Source organism: Diutina rugosa (genome assembly GCF_008704595.1).
Source record: "Diutina rugosa strain CBS 613 chromosome Unknown scaffold28_size161324, whole genome shotgun sequence".
Classification (NCBI taxonomy): domain Eukaryota; kingdom Fungi; phylum Ascomycota; class Pichiomycetes; order Serinales; family Debaryomycetaceae; genus Diutina; species Diutina rugosa.
In genome coordinates this window covers 13206-36716 of record NW_022995054.1, presented here as the reverse complement: position 1 = coordinate 36716, position 23511 = coordinate 13206, and the positions used below count along the sequence as shown (strand labels likewise).

The window sequence follows — 23511 nt, the reverse complement described above, 5'->3', positions numbered from 1 at the left end:
GTGGACGCAATTTTCGCTGGTGGCCTCGGTCGAATGGTGGCGTTGCCGCTCGGAGACCGAGGTCTCTAGTAGTAGTGGTTTTTCGCATTGATTGATGCGCCGGTTATGGGCGCTGTCCCCTCAAGATTAAATCCCGAAATAGTCGGGGCATCGCTCCCTTTCTCATCACAAACGGCTCTCCTAATTTTGAGAGCTGTATTCTTTTCGGACAATTCCGCGACCCTCAGTTTGGCTACCGCAGGAATTCATCTGGCGAGCCCCTTCGTCCAGTGGTAAGAACCAAGGACAAGAAGTACCATAATGAAACTGGGTAATACTGAAGCAATGATATACACATAGGCTTTACCCCGACTGGATTTCTTAAGCTCAACAACAAATGTACTTACCGTGGTGAGCCCCCCGCAAAACCCATCGTCAAGACCCACAAGTACCTGACGAGCAGTATAGTTCGTTACAAGCGGGGTACGGTGAGTGGTTAACCCAAATTGTAATAAGGAAAACACCAGGAGCAGCACCGTACCCACAACATTAGCAATATACGTCCCGTAAAACCATTGCGCATTGTTAAGTTTCAGGAGTTGCCACCGAATTAAGGCCCCTAATGGAGCGAAAAGGACACTAAACGTCCACTCCCGTGACAGAGCAACGGTGCCGATGATGATGGCATCGGCAATTATTAAACCAACGCCGATAGCGGCCCCAATCACCACCATAAACCGATATCCCCGGTCAAATTTCGGTACCGTTTGCTCAAGCCACTCACCAAGGTGTCCACCTAATAGCAAACCAACGTAGCTGATGGCAAATTGACCGATAATCACGTCAAACACTTGCATTGTCCCATAGCCAGGGGCAGGCACCGAGACATGGTCAATGTTAATGGCGAGGGTCACCAGCTCCACAATCACTGACGAGAACAGCGATAGCGTCCCACAGAACCCAGTAGTAAGCCCGATAAATATCGGGTTAGGATGACCCACTTGAGTCCATATTTTGGTACTGGCTTGGAGGCATCCCATCACCACACACGCGGCAAAATTCGCCCACACCACGCCGCCAAGATAGGCCAGACTGAACGACGTAAGAGCTATTAGCCCCTTACGTGCTAGCACCCCCCAAATTGACCCGTGAAGCACCCAGAGACCCGTGTAGATGTCGTCGAGGCGCCATGTTATGGCCATCACTATGGTGCGCACAGAATCGCGTAAAGCATAATATAGAGCAGACGATTGGACATGACATACGTCAAAACTGACAGGACATATGCATCCGACATAATCCCGCCAATGCCAGAAAGTGTATACCTGACAATATCTGATGTAAGTGATGGCTAGCAATTTGACCCCTCACACACCTTAGCCGCTAAGCCATCGCCATCACAGTCTCGTAATTGACGCGACTACCACCATAAGCTAAATCCTAATAGTATCAAGAATGTTTTTATCGATAAGTAGTCTTAATTGTCGTTGTGTTCTTCTGGTACGACGCAACTATCAAGTTTCTCACGCTGTACCACTTAGCCTGTTCACTAGCCACACCCGCACTGGGGAAGCTGGCACGTGTGGGTGCGGTTTTGTGGAGCGAGCCACCCACCCACCCTTGGCCCGTGCGACCGCAGCAGCATCCATCGTTAGCCCCCCTCCCCTCCCGCCTCTGCCGTCGGTATCCTTACATTTGCAAATAAATGGTGCTAGGGTTGTTGATGGTGTTCCACCTCGCGCTAGCGATGGTGGCAGCGGCGGCAACCAAGACCAGCTCCCGGCAGCCGGCGCCGTCGCCGTCGTCCATTATCGATATCCTCTCGTCCCAGCCACAGTACTCCAAGTTTCTACGACTTATCCAGAGGAAAGGGTTGGTCCCCGAAATCAACTTGATGGAGAACATCACGTTGTTTGCTCCCGTTAACGCTGCGTTTGTCGATGAAGGCGAAGTTGAAGAGCTTTACAAGTACATTCTCTACCAGCGGATGCGAGTCGGGTGGATGCCAAAGGAACCGGTGATTTTTGAAACCGCATACCAAAACCCTGACGGGTCAAATTATACCATCGAGATCGTGCCTGACTTTGAGCTGATGGAGTATGTGGTGGACTATGTGGCCCCCATTGTGGAAGAGGACATTTACGCTAAACACCAGAAACTGTTTATCCAAGGAATTATGAGATTACTCCCAGAGAAACCAACGGCGTGTCGGGTGCTTTTAAATGATGCCTCTGATAGCATCAATGGTTCAGCGGTTAGCTTTATTAAGCAGCTATTCCAGTCCATGGAACAACGCGAACCTAATTATTGTGCCAAGTTTTTCAAGCACCGTCGGACAGTGTTCTTACCGTCAGATACTGCCATCTATGGTGGCCTCTCCCAAACAGAACGGATATACTATACCGGGCTTTACCGAGCTCAGCAAGTTAAGGAGATTGAATTGACTGAAGATGCTCAGGCCACCATGGCTAAAGATATTGCCAAATTTTTGGATAGCATTAGTCTGCTGCGATACATCATTGGTCCCAATGGTACCGACTCCAAATTTAACGGCCACAAAGTTAAGCATAATGCCACACACGTCGAAATCAATGGTGCGGCCCTGGTGGTCAGTGTCGTTCTCGCGGATGCGGCGGTGCACGTTTTTGATACCCCTACTTCCATTAAAGCACTCGATGTCAATGTGGCATCGATGACGCTTGAAAAGGTGCTCTTTTCGCTTCACTACTCGAAATTCGTGGAAGAGCTCAAATTCCGCAAACTTGGACACTTGCTCAAAGAAAAGAAGTCAAATTATCGATTATTTGTTGATGTCACTGATCGTGACGACTTTGGCGACGATGAAATGATGATTCGCAAGTTCAGCTCTAAGCAACAACTTCTTTATCAGTTTAGTGAAAAGAAAGCCAATCATGGGCTTGTGGATTCGCTCATGTGCTCTAATAAGCGAGTCAGTGGTTGCTTTAAGCATAAGTTGACAACTGATGAAGATGGCGATATCATCACGCTTAACGATGCGATCAACGTCATTGAAGGACCTTTTGATGCTGGCAAATCAGAGATATACGTGGTTGATAGCGAAGTGGTACTTCCATCATCGCTTAAACGAGTGATGGGAGAAATCATGAGTGCCGGGCGTACTCGTGATATCATCCTTGATAAGAAAAACTGTTTGAAGACGTTGGAGTTGCTTCTAGCGCATAAACTATTTGACTTTGATGACGATGGCGGCTATTCTGCGTTCCTTCCCTGTGCCCAAGTCGATGCCTCGATCTCAGCTCAATGCAAGCCCCACACCAATTGGAATACTATGGGTCTTGTGTATGATTTTCTTGAAGATCACCCTCACTGGATGAATAGTGTGCTTCAGGGTCTCTTTGTGAAATCGCCAATTTACTCCGACTTCTCACCGAAATCACCCACTAAATTCAAGCTTTTGAATGGCGAGCACGTGTTCGTTGATCGTCCTCTTCAGCTGACATCATATCTTACCATTAATGAGACCAGTGTTTTTGTACCTCCAGACTCCGATGTATTGTTCAACCAAGGTGTGATCCACTTGGTGCCTGACGTCATCCTTCCTGACCACTTGAATATTCCGTTGAAGCAGTTGATCAATACCACCATCACCGATGCTCATGCTCCCAACGTCTTGGAATTAATCAAGTTAGTGCCCGGTCTAGAGAAGGCACTTGGTCTTCGAGGAGAGAAACCCAAGTTCTCGCTCCTTGTGCCATCGCAAGAAAGTTTAAAAGATTTCAACATCACCTCCAGCTTTGATAAGCTTACCAATCTTTTCAACTTCCACTTGGTCCCCGAAAATGAACTTGCCAATCTCCTTGATTGTGTCAGTGGCTGTCCTTATAATTCATCGAAAGTGATTGCTACTAATCTCACTGATGAAAAGGCTGGATTGATCTGTCGTCACCAGGGATCCAAGACATATTTGCAATACGTCAACACCGACAAAATCGAAGCTGCTGGCTATAATAAGGACCATCAAGTGGAAGTGGTGCTGTACGGATGTGAACACCCTAATCTGCCCTATCTGGGTCCCTGCGTGTTTGTGTTGGACAAGCCGCTTAACCTCAAATGGATCAATCCCGATCTGCCGTTCCTTCATATCCATTTAGGGTGGGTGCTGGTTGGTATCGGGATCATTTGTGGATTATTGCTTGTGGCATTATTGGCATTATTGGTGACGATATTCGGCATGTGCTCCAAGAAGAAGGGCGAGCGTCTGCCGCTTTTGGGTGATGTTGAGGACCCATTTGCTGACCGACGTCCCAGTTTCATTAAGATCTTACTGGATAACGCCGACGATCTCACGGGACTCCACGAGAGAGGCTACGAAACCGATATTGACATTTTCCGCGAGGAAGAACAAAACCCACGGCGGTGGGCGTCCGCTCGTCGCAAGTACGGTGCCATCGGGTCCATTGAACGGCTGCCTACCGATACCGCTGCCCGCACGGCTCCTCGACAGATCAAGGGTCGCGACATCACCAAGAACTGGCACACGTATACTGGTGAATGACTGTTGACCGGTCTTATCATTTACCTATGTATATATACATACTGATACATTCTTTTTATGAATACCTCATCTCATTTACAGAAGTTGTCCTTGATCAACTGGGACAACTTTGGGTAGATAATGTCGGAGGTGTTGCCCAGCACCGTGTGGAGGACGCCGCGCTTTTGGTAGTATTGCTTCAACGGAGCCAATTCCCGGTTGTAAGTATCCAACCGTTTGCCAAACACTTCGGCGGTATCGTCAGCCCGTTTAGTCAACGGTTCGCCAGTAACGTCGTCAGTGTAAGGTTTCTTTGGCGGATTATAGTCCAAGTTGTATACACGACCCAGTGGCACATGCACCCAGCGGGCTTCGATACGGTCCAAAATCACTCGTTGGTCGACATCGAGCTCCACCACCATGTTTAGCTCGCGATTGTGGCTATCTAAGACCTGGTCCAATTGCGACGCTTGAGGCACCGTGCGGGGGAACCCATCGAGCAAAAACGATGCCTTCTCTCCCAGACCGGGCCATTTGGGATTCATAAGATGGCCCGTAATCAACTTCACCATTACCAGATCGGGAACAAGCGTCCCTTCCTTGATATAGCCTTCAGCTTCTTTACCAATACCACTGCCCTTAGCGATTTCAGACCGCAAAATGTCTCCCAGCGACACCGCGTTGATGGTGGGGAACTCCTTAAGAAGTCTCAGCGTCTGGGTACCTTTCCCCAGACCGGGGGCGCCCAACAAAAGGAGACGGAGCGGGCGAATGAGGGACATGGTATTGGGGTATCTCTCCACTCAAAGTCGCATTTTCGATTACTTTTGGAGAACGACCGAATACTACAAATTACGTCATCGCCTGGGGAAACTTCAAAAATTAAAAGCGCGTTAATTATACAAGGTTTCTTTGTAAGACTGAAAATCTTATTACTCTTCGTCGTCGTCAGAGTCGATGATTCTCCGTCGTTTGCGGTTGGACTCTTCCTTATACTGTTCTTTGCCATCTTCCTTCACCTTCTTCAACCGGTCGGCACGGCGCCGTTCTTCGTCCGAGTCGAACTCTTCTTCTTCTTCCTCTTCCTCTTCCTCCTCAATTTCATCATCATCAGCAGCGACAAAGTCGTCTTCTTCATCGTAATCCTCACCAGCATAGTTACGGTTAAAACGAGAATACAGCGGCTCGTGTAACAGGGGCGACCCCGACCGGCCCTCGCGGTCTTCTTGGGCGCGACGCTTGTTTTCCATTTGCCGTTTGAGCTTAAGCGACTTCTTTTCCATTTCGTCAGCAATACGTTGCTTGGCCAAGGGGTCGTCCTTAGTGATGGTACTGAGAATCTTGCCCTTTACCCGCTGCCCCGACACCGTCTTCGTCAACATTTGATGGGTTTTGGTCTGCGTCGACACCGGCAACAAGTTGACCAGTTCGCCAATGATGGCATCAGTTTGAAGCATGTCGTAGTCATCATGCAGCTTCACGAGCCACGAGTCGGTGACCACTGCCGGCTTAAAGTCAAACAACTCACTGCCGATTTTAAGACTGATGGAGCCGTCGTCCCACTCGACAAAGTGGGCGTTACTCTGCTTGATAACGTCCTGGCCCGCGCCCGAACTGTATCGCCAGCGAATGGTGTTGGCGTTGACCAATTTTTGCGAGAGGAGCTCGGCCTGGATGAGCTTCTCCAGATCATTCGACTTGCGAATGTGTTCTTCGATCTTTTCCACTTCGGCTTTAAAATCGTTAGGATCAAACGGACGAGCGTCCACATTTAAAAATTTCGGCACTTTGAGCGAATAAGTCTTAGCGTCGAAGTAGTCGGTGAAGGCGTGCCGCGGTAACAGGGTGTCGATCTCCTTAAGCGGCTGGGCATCGCTGGAGTCGTCGTCATCGTTATCGCTGTCAGGGGGTAACGCAGGCGAAACGGGAGATTGTTCGGGAGAGAGGGCTACCTCTTCATCGTCACCAAACAAGTCGTCCGCCATGAGGGTTTGCGTGGGAGACCGCTTCGAATTTTTCGGTGCGACTTAGGCTGGTGCTGCAACATGGTTACCTCTCAAGCCTTAGTAAAGTAAAATCTGGCGGCATCGCCACCATGGACCACAAAGTGGGATGACGGTCATTTTTAGCCAAGGAATCAAGGCTGAAACAATATGTAGACCGCATTCCCTTGAGAAAAGAAAGTGCAGAGAGTGATGGGTGGCAATCGTCAGCCACCAAGATACGAACCACAGCCCCTTGGAAGGCGGTGATGAGCCCGTTGATGGCTAAAATTAGGTGGCAGAAACGGTAGGAGCCGGGTAAGATCCCCACTACGAAGTCCAATGATCCAATTGGGGGTTAGCAAGGGTCAACGCGGCAGGATACTCACGAGGCTGTGGCAATGACACCCACCACCTTAAACCGGGGCTGTGTGCAGGTCAAAAACCTTGTGCCCACGTCAACAACGCTAGCAGCTCTATTTTTGAGGTAACTCTGATTTTTAGGGCGTTTTTGATGTGGGGGTAAGTGTAGCCGTTCTCCAAGGAAGCGGTGGCAAGGGATGAAAAGTAGAGAAAGAGATTAGCGCTCAGGCGATTACGCAGTAGGGAATACGATCGCACAAACCGCGACATATGCTTTTAACGATAATCACAGGTGTCAGTAGGTGGCGATGACAGCCCCGGAGCGTGAGCCCAAGAAAACACCAGCGGCGACGGCATCATGCTTATGTCGGTGCCAGTAGGCGCAAGCGGTGTTTGTTGCTGAAATGCGATGGTGGCCGGGCGGGGGATTCCTAGGGGCTTGGGTGGGCTCGCCAGGCCCTCATAACCTTACCCACAGGTGCATGGTCGTCAACGCAAACGCTGCCTCAGTAGCGGTGGCTGCCTCAACCCCCTGGCAACCATGCTCGGGGCGCCTGAGTGCGGGCGACGACCTCCAGGTGGCTTTAAACAATAGGCTTTGTTGAGAGGCTGATACGTTGTTATTATCTTGTTGCCAGGGGAGGTTGCGAGGAGGGACACTCGCCCGTTTGGCGGTGATGGGCCCGATCGACGCACTCTACCCCGAAATGGGCAGGCGGCGTCACTCGAGGGAAAAATAAACAAAAGAGGCAGCGGCCGCGGCCGCTGAGTGAGACCAGACCCCCACCGTCCCGCGTCACTGGAATTATCCTACCAGCGTCGACGCGTCACTAGTGAGCAGACAGTAGCTAGTAAACTAAGATAGCTAGGCTCTGGCGGGTGGGTGACCGCAACGGAGCTTATCGTAGGGGTGGCGACGCGTCGCCTCCTGCGGTGGGTAAAATTCCCGAGCCCCGTCACCGTTGCTGTTGGTTTGCGGTGGTGGCAGGCAGGGCAGGCAGGGCCTATTTTTGTAATCGATCTTACCGATGTGCACGGCAAGGGTTTGTGGACTACGGGTGCGGGTCGAATATGCCGGACGGAAGACGTGGGCGAGCGAGCGACCTTTTTTTTTCCTTTCAGTGACACCCAGGCTAGACACCGCGCTTCCCTCGAGAGCCTGAATCGTTTGCGGGCCGAGTATCCCCCAGTGTTTGGCGTTGCCCCATGAGCCATCTGTCGAGCCCGAGTAACCGGAATTCGATATTCGGGTGGGTGAAGACCCTCAAGCGCGGGAGCATGTTGCTGAGCGACCTGGTCAACGACATGGGCGATGGCGACTTTTCCGACCATTCCCCCACCAAGGCCGACTCCCTCCAGGCGCCGACGGGCCCGTCGCAGCTGATCCCCATCCCCCAGTCGCTGGGCACCAGCGAGTTCAACTTCGCCACCCTGCCGCTCCTGCCCCGCGCCAGCGAGTTCTTGCGCCCGTTGCTCCACCATAAACTGCGATCGCTGACCAACGTCAACGCCCCCAATGCCTCCCGCGGCCGCTCCAACTCTAACACTAACATGAGCGAGGCGCTGACCAGCATACGGCAGCACCGCGACTCGTTTTTGCAGCATAACCCCTTGATTGACACCAACTCCAAGTACTTTGGCGTGCCGCTAGACGTCGCCATCGACCAGGCGCTGGCCAAAATCTCCATCTTTAGCGACTCCGCCGACGACACCCAGCTGTACGGCCGCATCCCCATCGTCGTCGCCAAGTGCGGCGTCTACCTTAAAAAGAAAGGGTTGACCGTCGAGGGCATTTTCCGCGTCGGCGGGTCGCTGAAACGGCTAAAGGAACTCCAGCAGATCTTCGATAGCCCGCCGGACTTTGGCAAAAAGCTCTCTTGGGACGGCTACACCGTCCACGACGCCGCTCTGATATTGCGCCGCTACCTCAATGCATTACCCGAACCATTAATTCCGTTGGACATGTACGAAAGCTTTCGTGACCCGTTACGCGAACGCCCCCGCATCATCAACTACATGAAATTCAAAGCGGAAAACCCCAATAAGCTGTTACGAAGTCAGGACGACGCCGACGACGTGTCGCCGCTCACCGAGGCCAACGTTGATCGATTTAATCTGGCCGGCGACGACGCTGAGAATGCGGGGCCGCTGGTGACGACACCGACGCTGGAACGGCCCCGCAAGGGCAAAAACTACCGCAAGTTGACCCGCGACGTCCATTGCGCCATCGAAGAATATAAGCAGTTGGTGCTGCAGTTGCCGAACTTGCTGAAGCAGCTTTTATTCTACATCCTCGATCTCTTGGCGATGGTGCAAAACCACTCCTGCGAAAACCTCATGTCCCTGCGCAACTTGGCCGCCATTTTCCAGCCGCTGATTTTGTCCCATCCCGACCACGACATGGACCCCGATGAATACGCTCTTTCACAACTGGTGGTGGAGTTCCTCATCCAGTACGCCTACAAGTTATTGCCCAACCACGGGGCCCATGCCGCTGTCGCCGCCCCTGCCCCCGCCCCTTCCACCTCCACTCTGGTGCCGGTATTCCCCGCGCCGACGGCGGCCCTTCTCACGGAAGCGCTGCTCCCCCCGCCCACCACGCGCCTCGACGTACTGACGTCGGCGGGAGTGTCGCCGGCGACGCTGACGACGACAACGCCGTTGGAAACCGAACCGTTGCCGTTGCACTCCCCCGAGCCCAAGGGCCCGCCGCGTCTCTCCGTCGACACCGCTGCGGTGGCCGACTCGCTGTCGGCACTGACAGCGAAGGACCCCGTGATTGTGGTGCTGTCGGTGGAACATTTCCCGGTGCAGGTGACCCCCACCCCCTCCACGCCCCACGAACCCTAATGACCTTGTAAACTAACCTAATCTGGGATTATGTACTATTATGAGACACTTTTTGTACGAGTATAAACACAGCTTTCATATAACTCCAAATGTTAGTGTGCCCATCGCTCGCGGCGCCCCGCGCAGCGCGCACTAAAGCCCATCTTAGCGTCGCCATCGCCATATATCAAATCTCCCCAAATAAATGGACAGACGACGGTTGCTAGGACCGGCAAACGCCATCACCCCCGCCGTGGGGATATCATCAAACCCTAAGGATAATGAGCCAGAAAAAGACGTCACCATGTCCGATGCCACCACCGAAGACAAGTTTTTCGTACAAGCGGGCAACATCGATAACGCCAACGGGCTGTGCTACATGGAGGTGGGCGACGGGCTGATCATATTAGCATGTTCTGTGTATGGCCCGCGCCCGATAAATAACCTGTTCATCAGTCGAGGCCTGTTCCTGGTGGAGACGAAGTTTATGCCCCACGTCCCCCAGGGCACCGACGGCGCCCCCAACTTCCTGGAGCTCACTGGCGTCGAGCAGCGGTTGTCGCTGTTTGTCGAGACGAGCTTGTTGCCGCTGGTGCTCCTTAGCAAGTACCCCAAGCTGACGATCGACGTCTACGTCCATGTGATGGCCTGCGACGACCCCAGCAACCTCCACCGGCTTGCGCTGTGGATGGTGAACTGTGCCCTGGTGGCGCTTGTCGATGCCGAGATCGAGGTGAGGGACGTCGTCACCCTGGGCGCCAGCGGCGCCGGCGTCGCCAGTTTCATGGCGTTGGCCGACGACGGCATCGTCGGCATGTGGCTCGACGGCGACGCCAGCGGCGTCACTACTACGTTAGACGCCTGTGCCACCAAGGCCAACGCCATCCGCGCCAACATCAATAGCTACTTGCTTAACCGCACCCCGTAATCATTACGCATAATCGTTTAGTGTTTTCTCTCTGTCTTATCTTTTAGGTGGGGCGGCTTGCGCCGGTCGCGCACCCGCCATAGTATAAATTCGCCCGGCGCCCGCTTGCCCTCTTCGGCGGCAATTGACCCTGATTAATACAACCAATTCATCGCCAAAATGTCAGAGATATACTTCTACAAATGGGTCGTCACCAGCCAGGTGTTCTTCCGCTCCAAGTACTGCTACGCGCTCGTCAACGTGCGCCCGTTGGTCCCCGGCCACGTGCTAGTGGTGCCCTTGCGGACGCTGGTGCTCAGACTCGCCGACCTCCTGTGGGAAGAGCTGACCGACTACATGAACACCATCCAGCTCATCCACAAGTTCATCCAGCAGACGTATAAAGCCGACGCCCTTAATATTGCCATACAAGACGGGCCCGAGCTGGGCCAGCTGGTGCCGCACCTCCACACCCATATCATCCCTCGCCATAAGGACGACGGTTGGGGCGACTCCATCTATAAGGCGTTGGAACAGCTGGACCTTGAGGAAGAGTATAAGGAGTTCTTTGCCCGCAAAAAGGCTTACCGCGACCACCACGGCGCCGAGCTTGAACAGAAGGACGCCGACAGAGTCGACCGTTCCGCTGAAGACATGGCCCAGGAGACGGAGTCGTTGCGCCGCCAATTGAGCGCTTACATCGCCGATATTGATCGCCAGCGCCGCGAGGACGCGGTGGCGACCCACTTTGACTTTGAACGCGTTCTCCACGACAAAAGCTACTGAGCGGGGACTGTATAGACACGATAATTGATGACATACCCAAGACGATCTTAACCTGAAGCTTGGTTACTTTTTTATTTATCTCAACCTCTTACAATGCCACCATTCGTTGGTCTTTTGATCATACAATACGAAATCACCCTTACATAAGTCCTTGCTATGGTACATTGGAAATATTCTCTTCAATTTCATATCAAATTCTTAATACTCGCTTCATCCATCAATATACTTATCCAGTTGTCCCACAAAACGTTGGCGCGCACTACCATTCATCTTCTCCATGAACGAAGCGCTCGACGAGATCCAATGGAAGCTGCCGGAGTTCATCCAGGAGCGCGGGCTCCACACCGGTAACGTCCTCGAGTACTTTGGGTTGTCGCCGTTCTACGACCGGACGTCGAATAACCAGACCGTCATCATGCAGTTCCAGCACCAGCAGGTGCAAATCCCCCAAGGGATGACATTCTACCAGTATCTCCAAAGCAAGCTTGCCTGGATGAACGGCGTCGAGTATGCCATTGCCTATACAAGGGAGCCCGACTTCTGGGTCATCCGCAAACAGCGACGGACGCTAGGAGAGAAGAAGATTACTGATAACAACAATAACGACCCGCCGCCGTCACGGACAGAGCCGCTTGAGGACTACTACGTCATCGGCGCCAATATCTACCAGGCGCCAAAAATCTTTGATATCGTCAGTTCCCGGCTCTTGGCCAGTGTGTTGGCGATGAAAAACTCAATGGAACTTATCCACGATATGACCAAATTCCACCTTCTGGACGGGGTCCACTCATATAACAATAAGCGCCAGCTTCAGGTGGGGTCGGGAGCCCTGGGGCTGCTGGCACCGGGCACTCTGGCACCGAATAAGACGCTGGGAGCGGCTCTGGGAGCAGCCACAGTGGCGCTGACTCCACAGATATCGGGGGGTACTCCCGCCGCCATTGCCTCAGTGGCAGGCACTAATAACCCGCTGTCAGCACTGGCAGGCATCTCGACGCCCTCAGCCATCGAAATCACCGCCAGTGCCTTTGATAATTTGCTCAACAACGTTGTCCAGCTGTCAAACTTGGGCACTGCTGGAGCCGGCGCCAGCCGCATCAGCTTCAACGGGAGCAGCGGTGCCACCACCAGTGCCGGCGACTCCCCCACCGAGGCCAGCACCACCAGTATCTACTTGGACGATATCCCCTTATATGGTAAAGGGTCGACGGTGGAGATGTTGGGGCTCACCGTCAACCCCGAGGTGAAACAGCATGAATAACTCGACTAATAGTAATGACATAATGAAACTTTCTTAATAATAAAAAGCTGTACCGATGATTGTGGTTATTCATCACACTATCGTTATCAGCTTTTCGGTGTGGGGTTTTCCTGCATATAATCTAAAACGGGCGAGATTTTTCAGCCATCGATCACCTCACCCGCTCCCCCTCTCACCCCACCACAACCTCATAAATGGACGCCTTCAACAACTTCAAGCCGGTGTCGTTGGCCAACGTGGCCCAAGCGGACTTGTCGGTGTTCACGCTTACCCCCGAACAAGAGGCGCTTGCCCTGCAATTTTGCACCCTCGCCAACAGACTCGACGAGCCGCAAACTTTGACCGCCCTCAACGACAACTTGAGAACCCGCACCTTCATTGCCGGTAACGTCCCGTCCAAAGCCGACTTCACCGTGTTCGCTACTGTCTACCCCATCGCCGTCAAGTGGACCAGCATCGACCAAATCGCCAAGTACAGACACATCCTCAGATGGGCCTACTTGGTGCAAAACCGTCTTATCGAAGTCCCCGATAAGCTTGTGGTCAACCTCGACATCGAGCTCCCCAAGGAAGTGAAGGAGAAGAAGAAGAAGGACGCCGCTGGCGCCGCTGGTGCCGATGCTAAGGGCAAGAAGGACAAGAAGGACAAGAAGGGCGATGCCGCTGCCGCTGCTGGTGGCGATGCCAAGGCCAAGGGCGGTAACCAAAAGGAGCTTACCGAAGAGGAAAAGCAAAAGCGTGCCGAACAAGCCAAGGCCAAGAAGGAAGCGAAGAAGGCTAAGGCTGCCGCCAACCAGAAGCCCCAAGCGGCGGCGGTGCCTCCTAACCCCGGTATGATCGACTTCCGTGTCGGTTTCATCGAAAAGTGTGTCAAGCACCCCGACGCCGATGCCCTTTACGTGTCGACGATCCAGATGGGCGACGAAGAAGGGCCCAGAACCGTGTGCTCGGGTCTCGTCAAGTACGTGCCTTTGGAAGACATGCAACAGAGATACGTCGTCACCGTGGCCAACTTGAAGCCCGTCACCATGAGAGGCATCAAGCTGTGTGCCATGGTGTTGTGTGCGTCTAAGGACGACAAGGTTGAATTCGTCAACCCTCCTCCTGGGTCGCAACCGGGTGACAAGATCTTCTTTGAAGGCTACGACGCCGAACCCGAAAAGCAATTGAACCCCAAGAAGAAGATCTGGGAAGCGGTGCAACCGGGTTTCTCCACCAACGACGCCTTCGAAGTTACCTACACCGTCGAAGGCAAGCCCCCCGCCAAGTTGGTCAACAAGAAGGGCGAGCTCTGCCACAACTCGACCATCGTCAACGCCGACGTCAAGTAAGCGTCTGTTCCTCTCACTCTCGTTTTCCACGACCCCCTGTATATATATGTATACAACTACTTACTCAGCTAATTCGAATTTCCTATATCTGAAGCGGTGACGATTGTAGTCTGCCTCATTGGCTTTTTTCAGTGCGACCCCTGCTAGTTTGCCATACTAGCGATGATTGTGAAGAATAAGGTCAAGCTTAAGGATAAGCGGGTGGCGTTGACCGTCGTCCCTCAAGACGCTGAGGACTTGTGGTATATTTATAATTTGGTGGCCAAAGGCGATACCGTGGTGGCGCTGACTCATCGCATGGTCAAGAAAGGCGACAAGGGTAAGGCTAAAGTGGAGAAGATGGCGTTAACTTTGAAACTTCAGGTGGAAGATGTCGACTACGTGTCCAGTGCTGATGATATGCGGATCCTGGGTAAGCTGATTGAGCCCAATGAAAACGTGCCATTGAACTCGTACCACACCATCGATGTCGAATTGGGGGCTAATCTCACCATTATCAAGGATAGCTGGGACGAATACGATATGACTATTTTAAACGACTTGTCTAACATCGAAAGCAAAGCTGATGTTGGTGCGGTGGTGCTTCAGGAAGGTGTGGCGCACATTTGTTTTATTACCGATAGTATGACGGTGCTTAAGGCGAAAGTGGAGAAGTCAATCCCGCGAAAATCCACTCAGTACGGCAGCAAAGACCACGACCAGGCGGTGGATAAGTTCTTGACGAACACCTTACAAACGATGTTGAGACATTTTGACTTTGACCGGCTTAAAGTCATCATGTTCGTGTCCCCCGGGTTTGTGGCGAAGCTGTTGTACGATAAACTCTTCACTTCGGCTCAGGCAGGAGTGCTGCTGGGAGGTCCCGAGAAGAAGATGTTTGAACTGGTGCTCAAAAACAAGAGTAAAGTGATCATCGCCCACTCGTCCACCGGTTACTTACAGGGTTTAGAAGAAGCACTTACTGATCCTGCTGTCAAGAAGCAATTGGCTGAAACCAAGTTTGCCGCTGAGCTGGATGTGTTACACCAATTTGAAACGGCACTTAACGACGATGATGGTCGTGCGTGGTACGGCAGGGCCGAAGTGGAGAAGGCGCTTGACATCGACGCTGTGCGGTACCTTATGGTCTCTGATAGTTTATTCCGAAGCGATGACATTCAAGAACGGCGCCATTACATTGATCTCACCGAGCGGGCGAAAGCGTTGGGGGCGGAAGTGCTTATCTTCTCCAGTTTACACGATCTGGGGGTCCAGCTCAATCAATTGACGGGAATTGCGGCGTTGCTTAAATACCCGGTACCTGACCTTGACGACGACTTGGAAGAAGATGACGACGATGATGAGTGATACGAGCGTGATAATGTCATTAGATGATTTTACATAATATATATATATATATACAGGTTAGAAATTTGGTCAGGCCGGCGGCGCTCTTATCAGCACCGGAGCATCAGCCAGCGGCGACGCTTGAGCTACTTGCGGGTGTTTCACTCCCATACTCTCCAAGTACCACACATCACCGCCACGAGCGTAAATCAAGAAGTCCTGGGCAAAACCAAGACAGAGCCCCATCACCCCACCACGAATGGTAAACTTACGGATCTGACTGCCCCTCATACGGTTAAATATCGCGTAACTCGCCAGACATATCGCCGCCGCCGCCAGAGTGTTCAAGCAGTCGACGGACCCGCGAGCCCTATCGAGGGTGGCCTCGAGCCCGAAAAAGGTCCCCACAGCAAGCGTGTACTTAGTGCCCACTTTGAACGCCTGTTTCACCCCCAGAAGAATCATCACATAGTTCTTTTTCTTGTGGTAGAAGTACCAGCCCCCAACGTTCTGCGGTAGCCGATGCCCGTTCTCGGTGAGGAAGCGGAGCGACAGCATCTTCACCCCTTCGTAGAAACCAGTCATCCCCCCGATGATCCCTGCAGTCAACGAGAACGCCTCAAGCCGCTGCTCGGGCTTCATATGGAACCGCTGGTTCCTCAACGGGTCCATGATATTGAGGTACGAGTGAGACGGCGGTCGCGCTCGGCCCCAAACGGTATGCGGCTAATATATGAAAGCTATTGTCGCTATAAAAACTCGCTACACAAAAATAGTCCTATTCGATTCTAACAAGCATTTGTGGTATTGAGCTACTTAAACCCCTCGGCTCCTACTGGTCAAGGATCGACTTGACGAACTCCACGTAGTCAACGTTGCCGTCGTCGGTGACGTTGACCCCCTTCAACAACTCGTCGACTTCCGACTGGCTCAACTTCTCGCCAATCGAGGTCAAAATGTATCTCAACTCACCGACACCGATGTAGCCGGTGTTGTCCTTGTCGAACACCTGGAACCCCTTGATGTAGTCTTCCGGCAACCCCAACGGCTTGAACCCGTCGGGTCTCTGGATGATCTTCTCGTAGGTGGCGTAGTCAAATTCGGAGCCAATGCCACTTTGCAATTCGCTGACTTCGGCGAGGGTAGGGTTTTGCCCCACCGCTCTCAATAAGTCGCCGAGATGCTCGGCAGGGATCTTGCCCGACCCCTTCTTGTCGAATAGCGCGAAGGCATCCTTGTATGTCTTGTTGTTGCTCTGTATTGTTAGTATGGTCTCAGTTGGTCAGGTGGCGTGCCCGTGGCGGGTACCGGTCGTCGACTTACCATGCTTGGTAGTGTATAACGTGGTATTGATCTGATGAAAAGTAAACAGAATGTGGCTGTGTGCAGGCGAGGTGCGAAAATCCACCACCTCCCTAGATCAACACTATCGGTGGCGGTTTCGCTAAAATCAAGCGATATTATTGTTTTGAAAACCATTTATTTATGAATCTGTCTTTGTTTCTATTCGTTCATAAATCCAGCAAATTCTTATCTCGTTTGGTTTGTGTAGTAGGGGGTCATGCGCCACACTTTGGCGACCTCGATGATCCCTGATTCAACGCGTCAAACGCGCATACCCCATCAATACATCCTCATGGCCCCGGGCGGCTCCCGTAAACGGGGACGACACCAAACGGAGGATAGCAGCACGACCGAGCTGTCGACTCGGTCGCTGCTGCCAAAACGTCGTCGCACCGACAAATTCCACCGCGGCCAGATCGCTCGGGTGACGGTCAAAAACTTCACCACATACGCCGATGGCGAGTTCCGCTGCTCGCCAACGTTGAACCTTGTCATCGGGCCCAATGGTACGGGGAAACTGACATTGGTGGCGGCCATCTGCCTCGGCTTGGGCGGCGACCCCAAGCTTATTAGTCGCGACAACATGAAGCTGATGATCCGGGCGGGCCAGTCGCTGGCTCTGGTCGAGGTGGAATTGGTCGATAACCCTGCCAACATCGTCATCAGGCGAGACTTCAATGCCAAAACTCTGACCTGGTACATCAATGGTTTGTTAAAGCTGGAGAAAGAAGTGTTAGCGAAGGTTAAGGAATTTAATATCCAGCTCAATAACTTGTGCCACTTTTTGCCCCAGGAAAGAGTGTCTGAGTTTGCCCTGATGGACTCCAAAAAGCTCCTTGAAGAAATTCAGCGTACGTTGGGTGATGGCCATTTGTTGAAGTGGCACCGACAATTGATCGCTTGGGACAACGAACTTCAGGAGAGTGAGGACGAGAGGGAACGCTTGCTAGAGATGCAAAAGACGCTCGAGGTCGAACGTGACAAACTCATGGAGGAGAAGGATGCCTATGAGCTGTACCAAGCGAAAAAGACCGTTGTCGATATGCATCGTGAGTTAATCCCTTTTGCTCAGAAACACGATATGGCGCATCAGCTTCAACAAACCAAGCAGGACTACGAAGAAGCAAAGTTATTATTTCAAAGACATGAACAGCTGCTTGAACCCATGAGAAACATTCTCGAGGAGGCCACGGTCAAGGCCGATAGGCTACGCCAAGGACGTAATTCTGATTCTTTGAAAACTCTCAAGCAGACACAACATACACTTGAGGACAAAATTGACAGATACCGTGAAAATTTCAAATCTATCCAAGGTGAGATTGTTTTGAAGCGGAAGAAAGCCATGGACTCACAGAAGTTGTTACTGAAGAAGAATGCTGAAAGAAAAAAGTATTTGGAAAGATTGAAGGAATTACCCGATCGTGTGGATCAATCCGAAATCGATGAAATCAGAGATGAGCGTAATCGCCTTCGGTCGGAACAAGCGGATATTCAGAGAGATATTGATATCAATAGGGACAAGATTTCCGACTTACAACGCCAAGCCAAACAGTGCTCCAATCAAATCAAAGAGTACGACAGACGTCTTACTACCACTGACAACTTGCTGAAGTTAGATCCTGAAGGTAACGGAGGACATGGTAGAAATTATCGTTTCCAAATCCGCGCTCAGTCTTATCAAGCTCATCTTCGCTTACGCAGATTAAAAGAGAGTGGTGAGAATGTTCCTACCTACTGGGAGTGTCCAGTTGTATCCTGTTGGGCTAAAGACCCTTCATACGCCAAGTATCTTGAAGCAGCTATGGATAATAACTCGAGGTTTTCAATCACGGTCACCTCAAATGAGGACGCCAAACGTATCGAAAAATTGTTGGGCAGTGATATCAATGCTCCCCTTCGTGTGATCTCGAGGGAACAGGCACCAAACTTGTCGCGTAACGTCATTGCCGAGTATGGATTTGATGGCGTTTTGTCTGACTTTTTGGAAGGCCCTAAAGAAGTGATCCAAATGCTTATCAGCACGTTATATCTTAACTTGATTCCCGTCAAGAAAGCCGCAATGAACCCTGATTTGGTGTCTAGAATTGCTCAAAGCGAGAGCCTTTTCACTCAACACCGCGTACGACGCTTTATGGAGAACTTTTCTCTGTACAATATGAAGAAGTCCGCTTATGGGTCCCGGGATCTTTGGTATACCACCGAAAAGATTCGCAATGCACAATATTTTGGGAACAATAAGGGGCTCACTGAAGATGGCATCCAAAGAATTGAGCAGGCTAAGGCTGAACTCAATCTAAAATTGCGTGAAATTACTGCAGAAATTCAAACTTTGGAGGATGGTATGCGTGGCAAACGAGATGAGGTGAAGGACTTGCAGGAGCAATTCAATGACCTTGGTCGCCATAGAGACACAAAAGTGAAGGTGAACAAGGATCATGATAAAGTCGAACAGCGTATCAAAGAGGTCGAAAGTGAAATCAGCGAGCTCGAGACGCTTTCTCCGGAACATTTTTCTGACGAGGTCAAAAAGTCTCAAGAGGAACTTGTGCAAGCTCATAGAGCGCTCGCGAGAAAGCGCTTGGATCTTTCTAATCATCTTGGCACTCGCGTGGGAGCATTGGCTCAGTATAAGTTCGTGGAATTCAAGTACATCGACGCTGAAAGTCGATCACGCAATGCGCAAGGTTTAATGTCGCAACTTGATGCCATTGGCAAGGATATGAAGCAGGTCTATCAAGCTGCTAAGAAAGCGTATCAAGATGCTAAGTCTACTGACCGGTCGATTGCGATTGAAAATGCCATCAGATTATTCTACGAGCGTGCGGATCTCCATTTAAGACAACGAGTTGAAGGTTTGATGAACGAGTATAAAACTGCTGAAACATTCAGCGAGGCCAACATGATCGAAAAGGTTCAGCATTTGGAGGAAGAGCTTCTAACATTGCAAGGGAACTCTGATCGTTCGGCCATCGAAAACTTCCACAGAAAACAACAGGATCTTGACAAAATCGCTAATAGCATTCCTCAGCTCGAGGCCACTATCCAAGAGAATGCATTAAAGATTGAGGAATTGCTGCCTCGTTGGCTATCGGCATTGAAGGAGTATGTGGAGCGAATCTCTGATGAATTCAATAGGCGTTTCACTAAAGATGTTGCAAGTGACGGTCGAGTTGAACTTGGTATAGCCGATAGATACCGCGATTACGAGCTACGAATCCTCACTCAGTTCAGACCGACTGCGCCATTGAAGGTACTTGATCACCAATCTCAATCTGGCGGGGAGCGAGCCGTCGCCACCATCTTTTTCATCATGTCAATACAAGGCCTTACCGACGCCCCCTTCCGGGTTGTTGATGAAATCAACCAAGGTATGGACCCCACCAATGAACGGGCGGCGCATCGCAATTTAGTGCAAACTGCTAGTGTCTCCCCCGAATCGCAATACTTTTTGGTCACGCCCAAACTCTTGACAGGGTTGTACTACTCGAAGGATATGGCGATTCATTGCATTTATGCTGCCGACTCAGACCACCTTGTGTCTCGCGCAACTGCCGGCAACTATCTCGACTTCCGTGCATTAGTCAAGTAATGTAATATCTATGTACAAGTGCATGCTAACATTTTAAGTAGTTTAAGGCTGCCGACAAACGAGCGTGATACTCGTCCTGACCAATAAGTTCAATCACCAAGGGAATGGCAAGCCCCGATACTCCACCCGATAAAGCAAAACGTGCCAGCTGGAATATATCTTTCTTAGCAAATCCCTGTTTGGCGAGTTCATTCACCAGCTTCTTGAAGTCGGAAGAGCTGTTGAGCAAGGCAAGAATATCCTCAGCATTGGCTGGGGGCTTTTGTGCGGCGTTGTAGTCGACAGGCTTGAAGAGGTAAGGATGTTGCGACTCGATGTCATTGATTGATGATACACTGGGCCCAGCATACTTGATCAACTTAGTGACCCACTCTTCCGGGTATTTGTTGTTTGTGAGTCTTTGGTAGTCTTCAACTAGCGAAGCCAATTTTTCAGGATTCTTGATGTTCTCCGCCAAATGATGTTTGTTAAAATAGTAAAGCTTCGAGTCGTTAACCTTAGCGTTACCACGAGTCAAGTTCTCCAACGAAAATTTCGAGACAATGTCTTCCAAAGTCATAGACTCTTCCACAGACAAACCGGGGGTGTCACGATGAGGTGACCACCCGAAAAGCGCCACAAAATTCACTAAAGCCTCAGGCAACACCCCTTTATCTCTGAAAGACATCACTCCAATGTCTCCCTGGCGCTTCGAAAGCTTCTTATCGGCCAATGAAGTCAACAACGGAATGTGAACGAATTGAGGAGGCTCCCAGCCGAAGGCTCGGTAAAGTGCAATATGTTTAGGGGTGGACGGAAGCCACTCTTCACCTCTGATCACATGCGTAATCTTCATGAGATGATCATCCACCACGTTGGCAAAGTGATAGGTGGGCATGCCATCCGACTTCAAGATCACAAAATCATCATAACGACGGTCCTGGTAGTTGTATTGCGGTTGCAAATTCAAATCACCGTGCACTTTATCAGTGAACGGTTCGTATTCATCAGGACTTTTGAATCTGACCACCCCTCCGGTCTCAACGTGATCGTGCAAGCATTTCCGGTCATAAGTGACTGTGGTCGGCGGCTTAAGCTTCATTGCCAGCTCCCTCAATGCATTAAGACGATCCTTACTGCAGTCACAGCGGTACGCATGGCCCAGAGCAATCAACTTGTCGGCATATTCTTTGTAAATGGCCATTCTGTCACTTTGGCGGTACGGCCCGTAAGGACCTCCCACCACGGGTGACTCGTCGGCCTTGAGCCCACACCAGCTGAGGGAGTCATAGATGTTTTGCTCGGCACCAGGGACCAATCGTTGACGGTCAGTATCCTCTAATCGGACGAGAAACTGTCCTCCAGTAGACTTGGCGAGGAGATAGTTGTACAAGGCGGTACGGAGCGAGCCCAAATGAAGAAACCCTGTGGGCGACGGAGCGAACCGTGTCCGCGCAGGACCAATAGTCTGTGGGCTTGTCTGTGTCAGCGGTACCACTGCTGGCTTTTTTTTAAGGGAAAATTTCAGGTACCATCGAAGTGACCTCATCGTATGTCTCGATCTCTCCGATATTACCCCAGGCGTCTAGTGCGCGTTGGTAGCGCTCGCATCCCCGGCAACACAACTCCGTAAGCGGTGTGTCGATTATATAGTTCCGACATTCCCGTCGATGGGTGGCTTTTCATCTCCGCCAATTAAGGGGTTGCAGATGTTTCATACAAAAGTAGCCGCATTTAGTTACACGGCTGTCGAAGCTACATGTGTGACTTGAGCTAAGACAAACCTAGTACCCTGAATTGAATTATGGGTGGTTAGTGAATCAAAAGTATTTGAAATCAGTCGATATTATTTGCGCTTCGTCTAGACTGCGCTTATATAATTGAACCCACTCGTTGCTTTTTCTCGTTAATGGTTAAGGGGTGGGGTCTCGGAAGCGGCGGTACGCGGATACGATAATCAGTGTAGGGAGGCTCATACGATACGGACCAAATACTCCCGATTTCCACCAAAAGGTATCGAGTTCAAGACGATAGACCGTCAATTGATCCATCGGATAGCTCGCTAATATAGTTCCGAAGTCAATTGTGTAATGTCCTCGAGACGGAGGGGTAATTTCTCGTACAATTGTTGCCCCTCGAGTTTAAGCCTATTCGGAAGTATGAGGGGGTATTTAAGACGATCGGATTGGGCATAAATCGGCAATCTTGCTAATGGCTGGCTCGGACAAGAACGACAAGGAGACCGATTTCAAGGGTGTCATCGCTCAATTCCCCGACCTGGTGTCGGCAGCATTGGGTTTCGATGATGATACTTTCAATAAGCTTAAGAAGTTGATGCCTGATTCCATGAACCAATTGGCTGCTGCTGCTGTCGATCTGCTTACGGAATTCAATGACTTCCTCACTGGCACCGACAGCTCTAAGGTTGAGTACAAGGACCCAGACTGGGAAAAGGTAAAAAACCAGGGTCTTCCCTTCAACCGCATCGAGGGTAATGTTGCCTACGGGTTGGACGATGTTGACCCTTGGGTTCGTCAAGCGTTTAAAAAGTTCAGCGACCTGTTCCTGGGCAATTCGGTGCAAGGGAAGACTCCCTTCGGTTTCTACTCCAAGGTGAACCCTGGCGTGAAGGCTTATGATGAGTGTAAGGTCAAGAAAGGTGCATCTGTGTGGGACGACTACGGATATTGGCGTTGCTTGTTCCCTAATTCAGCTATCTCCCCTGAAGTGCTCAAGATCAAAGACCAAGTGTACAAGGACGAGATTTTGACTAAGGATGACTTGATACAGGCGTGTAAGACAGATAACAAGGACCCTAAATCAGACGAGATCGATCTCGGTGCACGGGGCTACTGGTTCACTCTGTACAAGAGCTTGCTCGACTGGAAGGACGAGAAGTACAAGAAGCACCAAAGCGAGGCTGAGGCTAGCAATCGCAAGTGGCACAACAAAGAAGGCGATGACGTGGTAATTAGTCAATGTTCCCACTCGAAGTACGAACCCGTCCCCAAGACTGACAAGATCAGATGGACCGAAGTCACCACTGACACTCTTGCCGACGGGACGACGAAGAAGGTCACTACGATTAAGGAACGGCCCATTGGCCAGAACCCTCCCACGTGGACCCCGGTGGCTTCCTATGAAACTTGATTTTAGAAGTACCAAATATATACTATTCCTTAATTTCACCGCCGTAGTTAACTGAGCGATTGCGCGTTTCCTGCAGCGAGGGCGCACGTCTCACCGATACACAATCTTTGATCACCACCCTGACTACGCCACTCCAATTGTGCAGCATCTACGTCCATCACTGGCTATT

At 51.2% G+C, this 23511-nt stretch overlaps 15 protein-coding genes across 15 annotated transcripts; 9 read left to right on the top strand and 6 right to left on the bottom strand. All coding sequences in view use genetic code 12, as the record gives it.

Annotated features, from left to right (window-relative positions):
- Window positions 1–245: 245 nt before the first annotated feature.
- Window positions 246–1181, bottom strand: DIURU_000026 (fluoride transporter; the record flags this gene model as incomplete). The annotated part of the gene is made up of 1 exon (XM_034155268.1): window positions 246–1181. The coding sequence occupies one exon, from the start codon at window positions 1179–1181 to the stop codon at window positions 246–248; it is 936 nt and encodes a 311-aa protein (XP_034015141.1).
- Window positions 1182–1726: 545 nt separating this feature from the next.
- Window positions 1727–4516, top strand: DIURU_000025 (uncharacterized protein; the record flags this gene model as incomplete). The annotated part of the gene is made up of 1 exon (XM_034155157.1): window positions 1727–4516. The coding sequence occupies one exon, from the start codon at window positions 1727–1729 to the stop codon at window positions 4514–4516; it is 2790 nt and encodes a 929-aa protein (XP_034015140.1).
- A 71-nt stretch (window positions 4517–4587) lies between these two features.
- Window positions 4588–5277, bottom strand: DIURU_000024 (adenylate kinase; the record flags this gene model as incomplete). The annotated part of the gene is made up of 1 exon (XM_034155046.1): window positions 4588–5277. The coding sequence occupies one exon, from the start codon at window positions 5275–5277 to the stop codon at window positions 4588–4590; it is 690 nt and encodes a 229-aa protein (XP_034015139.1).
- A 150-nt stretch (window positions 5278–5427) lies between these two features.
- DIURU_000023 (uncharacterized protein) lies at window positions 5428–6480 on the bottom strand (the record flags this gene model as incomplete). The annotated part of the gene is made up of 1 exon (XM_034154935.1): window positions 5428–6480. One exon carries the CDS (start codon window positions 6478–6480, stop codon window positions 5428–5430), a length of 1053 nt encoding a protein of 350 aa, XP_034015138.1.
- A 1638-nt stretch (window positions 6481–8118) lies between these two features.
- SAC7 (Sac7p) lies at window positions 8119–9690 on the top strand (the record flags this gene model as incomplete). Its single annotated transcript, XM_034154825.1, has 1 exon — window positions 8119–9690. One exon carries the CDS (start codon window positions 8119–8121, stop codon window positions 9688–9690), a length of 1572 nt encoding a protein of 523 aa, XP_034015137.1.
- Window positions 9691–9874: 184 nt separating this feature from the next.
- Window positions 9875–10597, top strand: DIURU_000021 (exosome non-catalytic core subunit; the record flags this gene model as incomplete). Its single annotated transcript, XM_034154714.1, has 1 exon — window positions 9875–10597. One exon carries the CDS (start codon window positions 9875–9877, stop codon window positions 10595–10597), a length of 723 nt encoding a protein of 240 aa, XP_034015136.1.
- A 159-nt stretch (window positions 10598–10756) lies between these two features.
- On the top strand, window positions 10757–11362 carry HNT2 (bis(5'-adenosyl)-triphosphatase; the record flags this gene model as incomplete). Its single annotated transcript, XM_034154603.1, has 1 exon — window positions 10757–11362. One exon carries the CDS (start codon window positions 10757–10759, stop codon window positions 11360–11362), a length of 606 nt encoding a protein of 201 aa, XP_034015135.1.
- Window positions 11363–11639: 277 nt separating this feature from the next.
- DIURU_000019 (mediator of RNA polymerase II transcription subunit 6) lies at window positions 11640–12623 on the top strand (the record flags this gene model as incomplete). Its single annotated transcript, XM_034154493.1, has 1 exon — window positions 11640–12623. One exon carries the CDS (start codon window positions 11640–11642, stop codon window positions 12621–12623), a length of 984 nt encoding a protein of 327 aa, XP_034015134.1.
- Window positions 12624–12817: 194 nt separating this feature from the next.
- On the top strand, window positions 12818–13954 carry ARC1 (Arc1p; the record flags this gene model as incomplete). The annotated part of the gene is made up of 1 exon (XM_034154382.1): window positions 12818–13954. One exon carries the CDS (start codon window positions 12818–12820, stop codon window positions 13952–13954), a length of 1137 nt encoding a protein of 378 aa, XP_034015133.1.
- Window positions 13955–14116: 162 nt separating this feature from the next.
- On the top strand, window positions 14117–15301 carry DIURU_000017 (ribosome dissociation factor; the record flags this gene model as incomplete). The annotated part of the gene is made up of 1 exon (XM_034154271.1): window positions 14117–15301. One exon carries the CDS (start codon window positions 14117–14119, stop codon window positions 15299–15301), a length of 1185 nt encoding a protein of 394 aa, XP_034015132.1.
- A 69-nt stretch (window positions 15302–15370) lies between these two features.
- On the bottom strand, window positions 15371–15952 carry DIURU_000016 (uncharacterized protein; the record flags this gene model as incomplete). Its single annotated transcript, XM_034154160.1, has 1 exon — window positions 15371–15952. One exon carries the CDS (start codon window positions 15950–15952, stop codon window positions 15371–15373), a length of 582 nt encoding a protein of 193 aa, XP_034015131.1.
- Window positions 15953–16112: 160 nt separating this feature from the next.
- Window positions 16113–16606, bottom strand: MLC1 (Mlc1p; the record flags this gene model as incomplete). Its single annotated transcript, XM_034154049.1, has 2 exons — window positions 16113–16535; window positions 16604–16606. 2 exons carry the CDS (start codon window positions 16604–16606, stop codon window positions 16113–16115), a joined length of 426 nt encoding a protein of 141 aa, XP_034015130.1.
- Window positions 16607–16916: 310 nt separating this feature from the next.
- On the top strand, window positions 16917–20213 carry SMC5 (DNA repair ATPase; the record flags this gene model as incomplete). Its single annotated transcript, XM_034153938.1, has 1 exon — window positions 16917–20213. One exon carries the CDS (start codon window positions 16917–16919, stop codon window positions 20211–20213), a length of 3297 nt encoding a protein of 1098 aa, XP_034015129.1.
- Window positions 20214–20238: 25 nt separating this feature from the next.
- On the bottom strand, window positions 20239–21741 carry DIURU_000013 (glutamate--tRNA ligase; the record flags this gene model as incomplete). The annotated part of the gene is made up of 1 exon (XM_034153827.1): window positions 20239–21741. One exon carries the CDS (start codon window positions 21739–21741, stop codon window positions 20239–20241), a length of 1503 nt encoding a protein of 500 aa, XP_034015128.1.
- A 662-nt stretch (window positions 21742–22403) lies between these two features.
- On the top strand, window positions 22404–23342 carry DIURU_000012 (uncharacterized protein; the record flags this gene model as incomplete). Its single annotated transcript, XM_034153717.1, has 1 exon — window positions 22404–23342. The coding sequence occupies one exon, from the start codon at window positions 22404–22406 to the stop codon at window positions 23340–23342; it is 939 nt and encodes a 312-aa protein (XP_034015127.1).
- Between the last annotated feature and the right edge of the window lie 169 nt (window positions 23343–23511).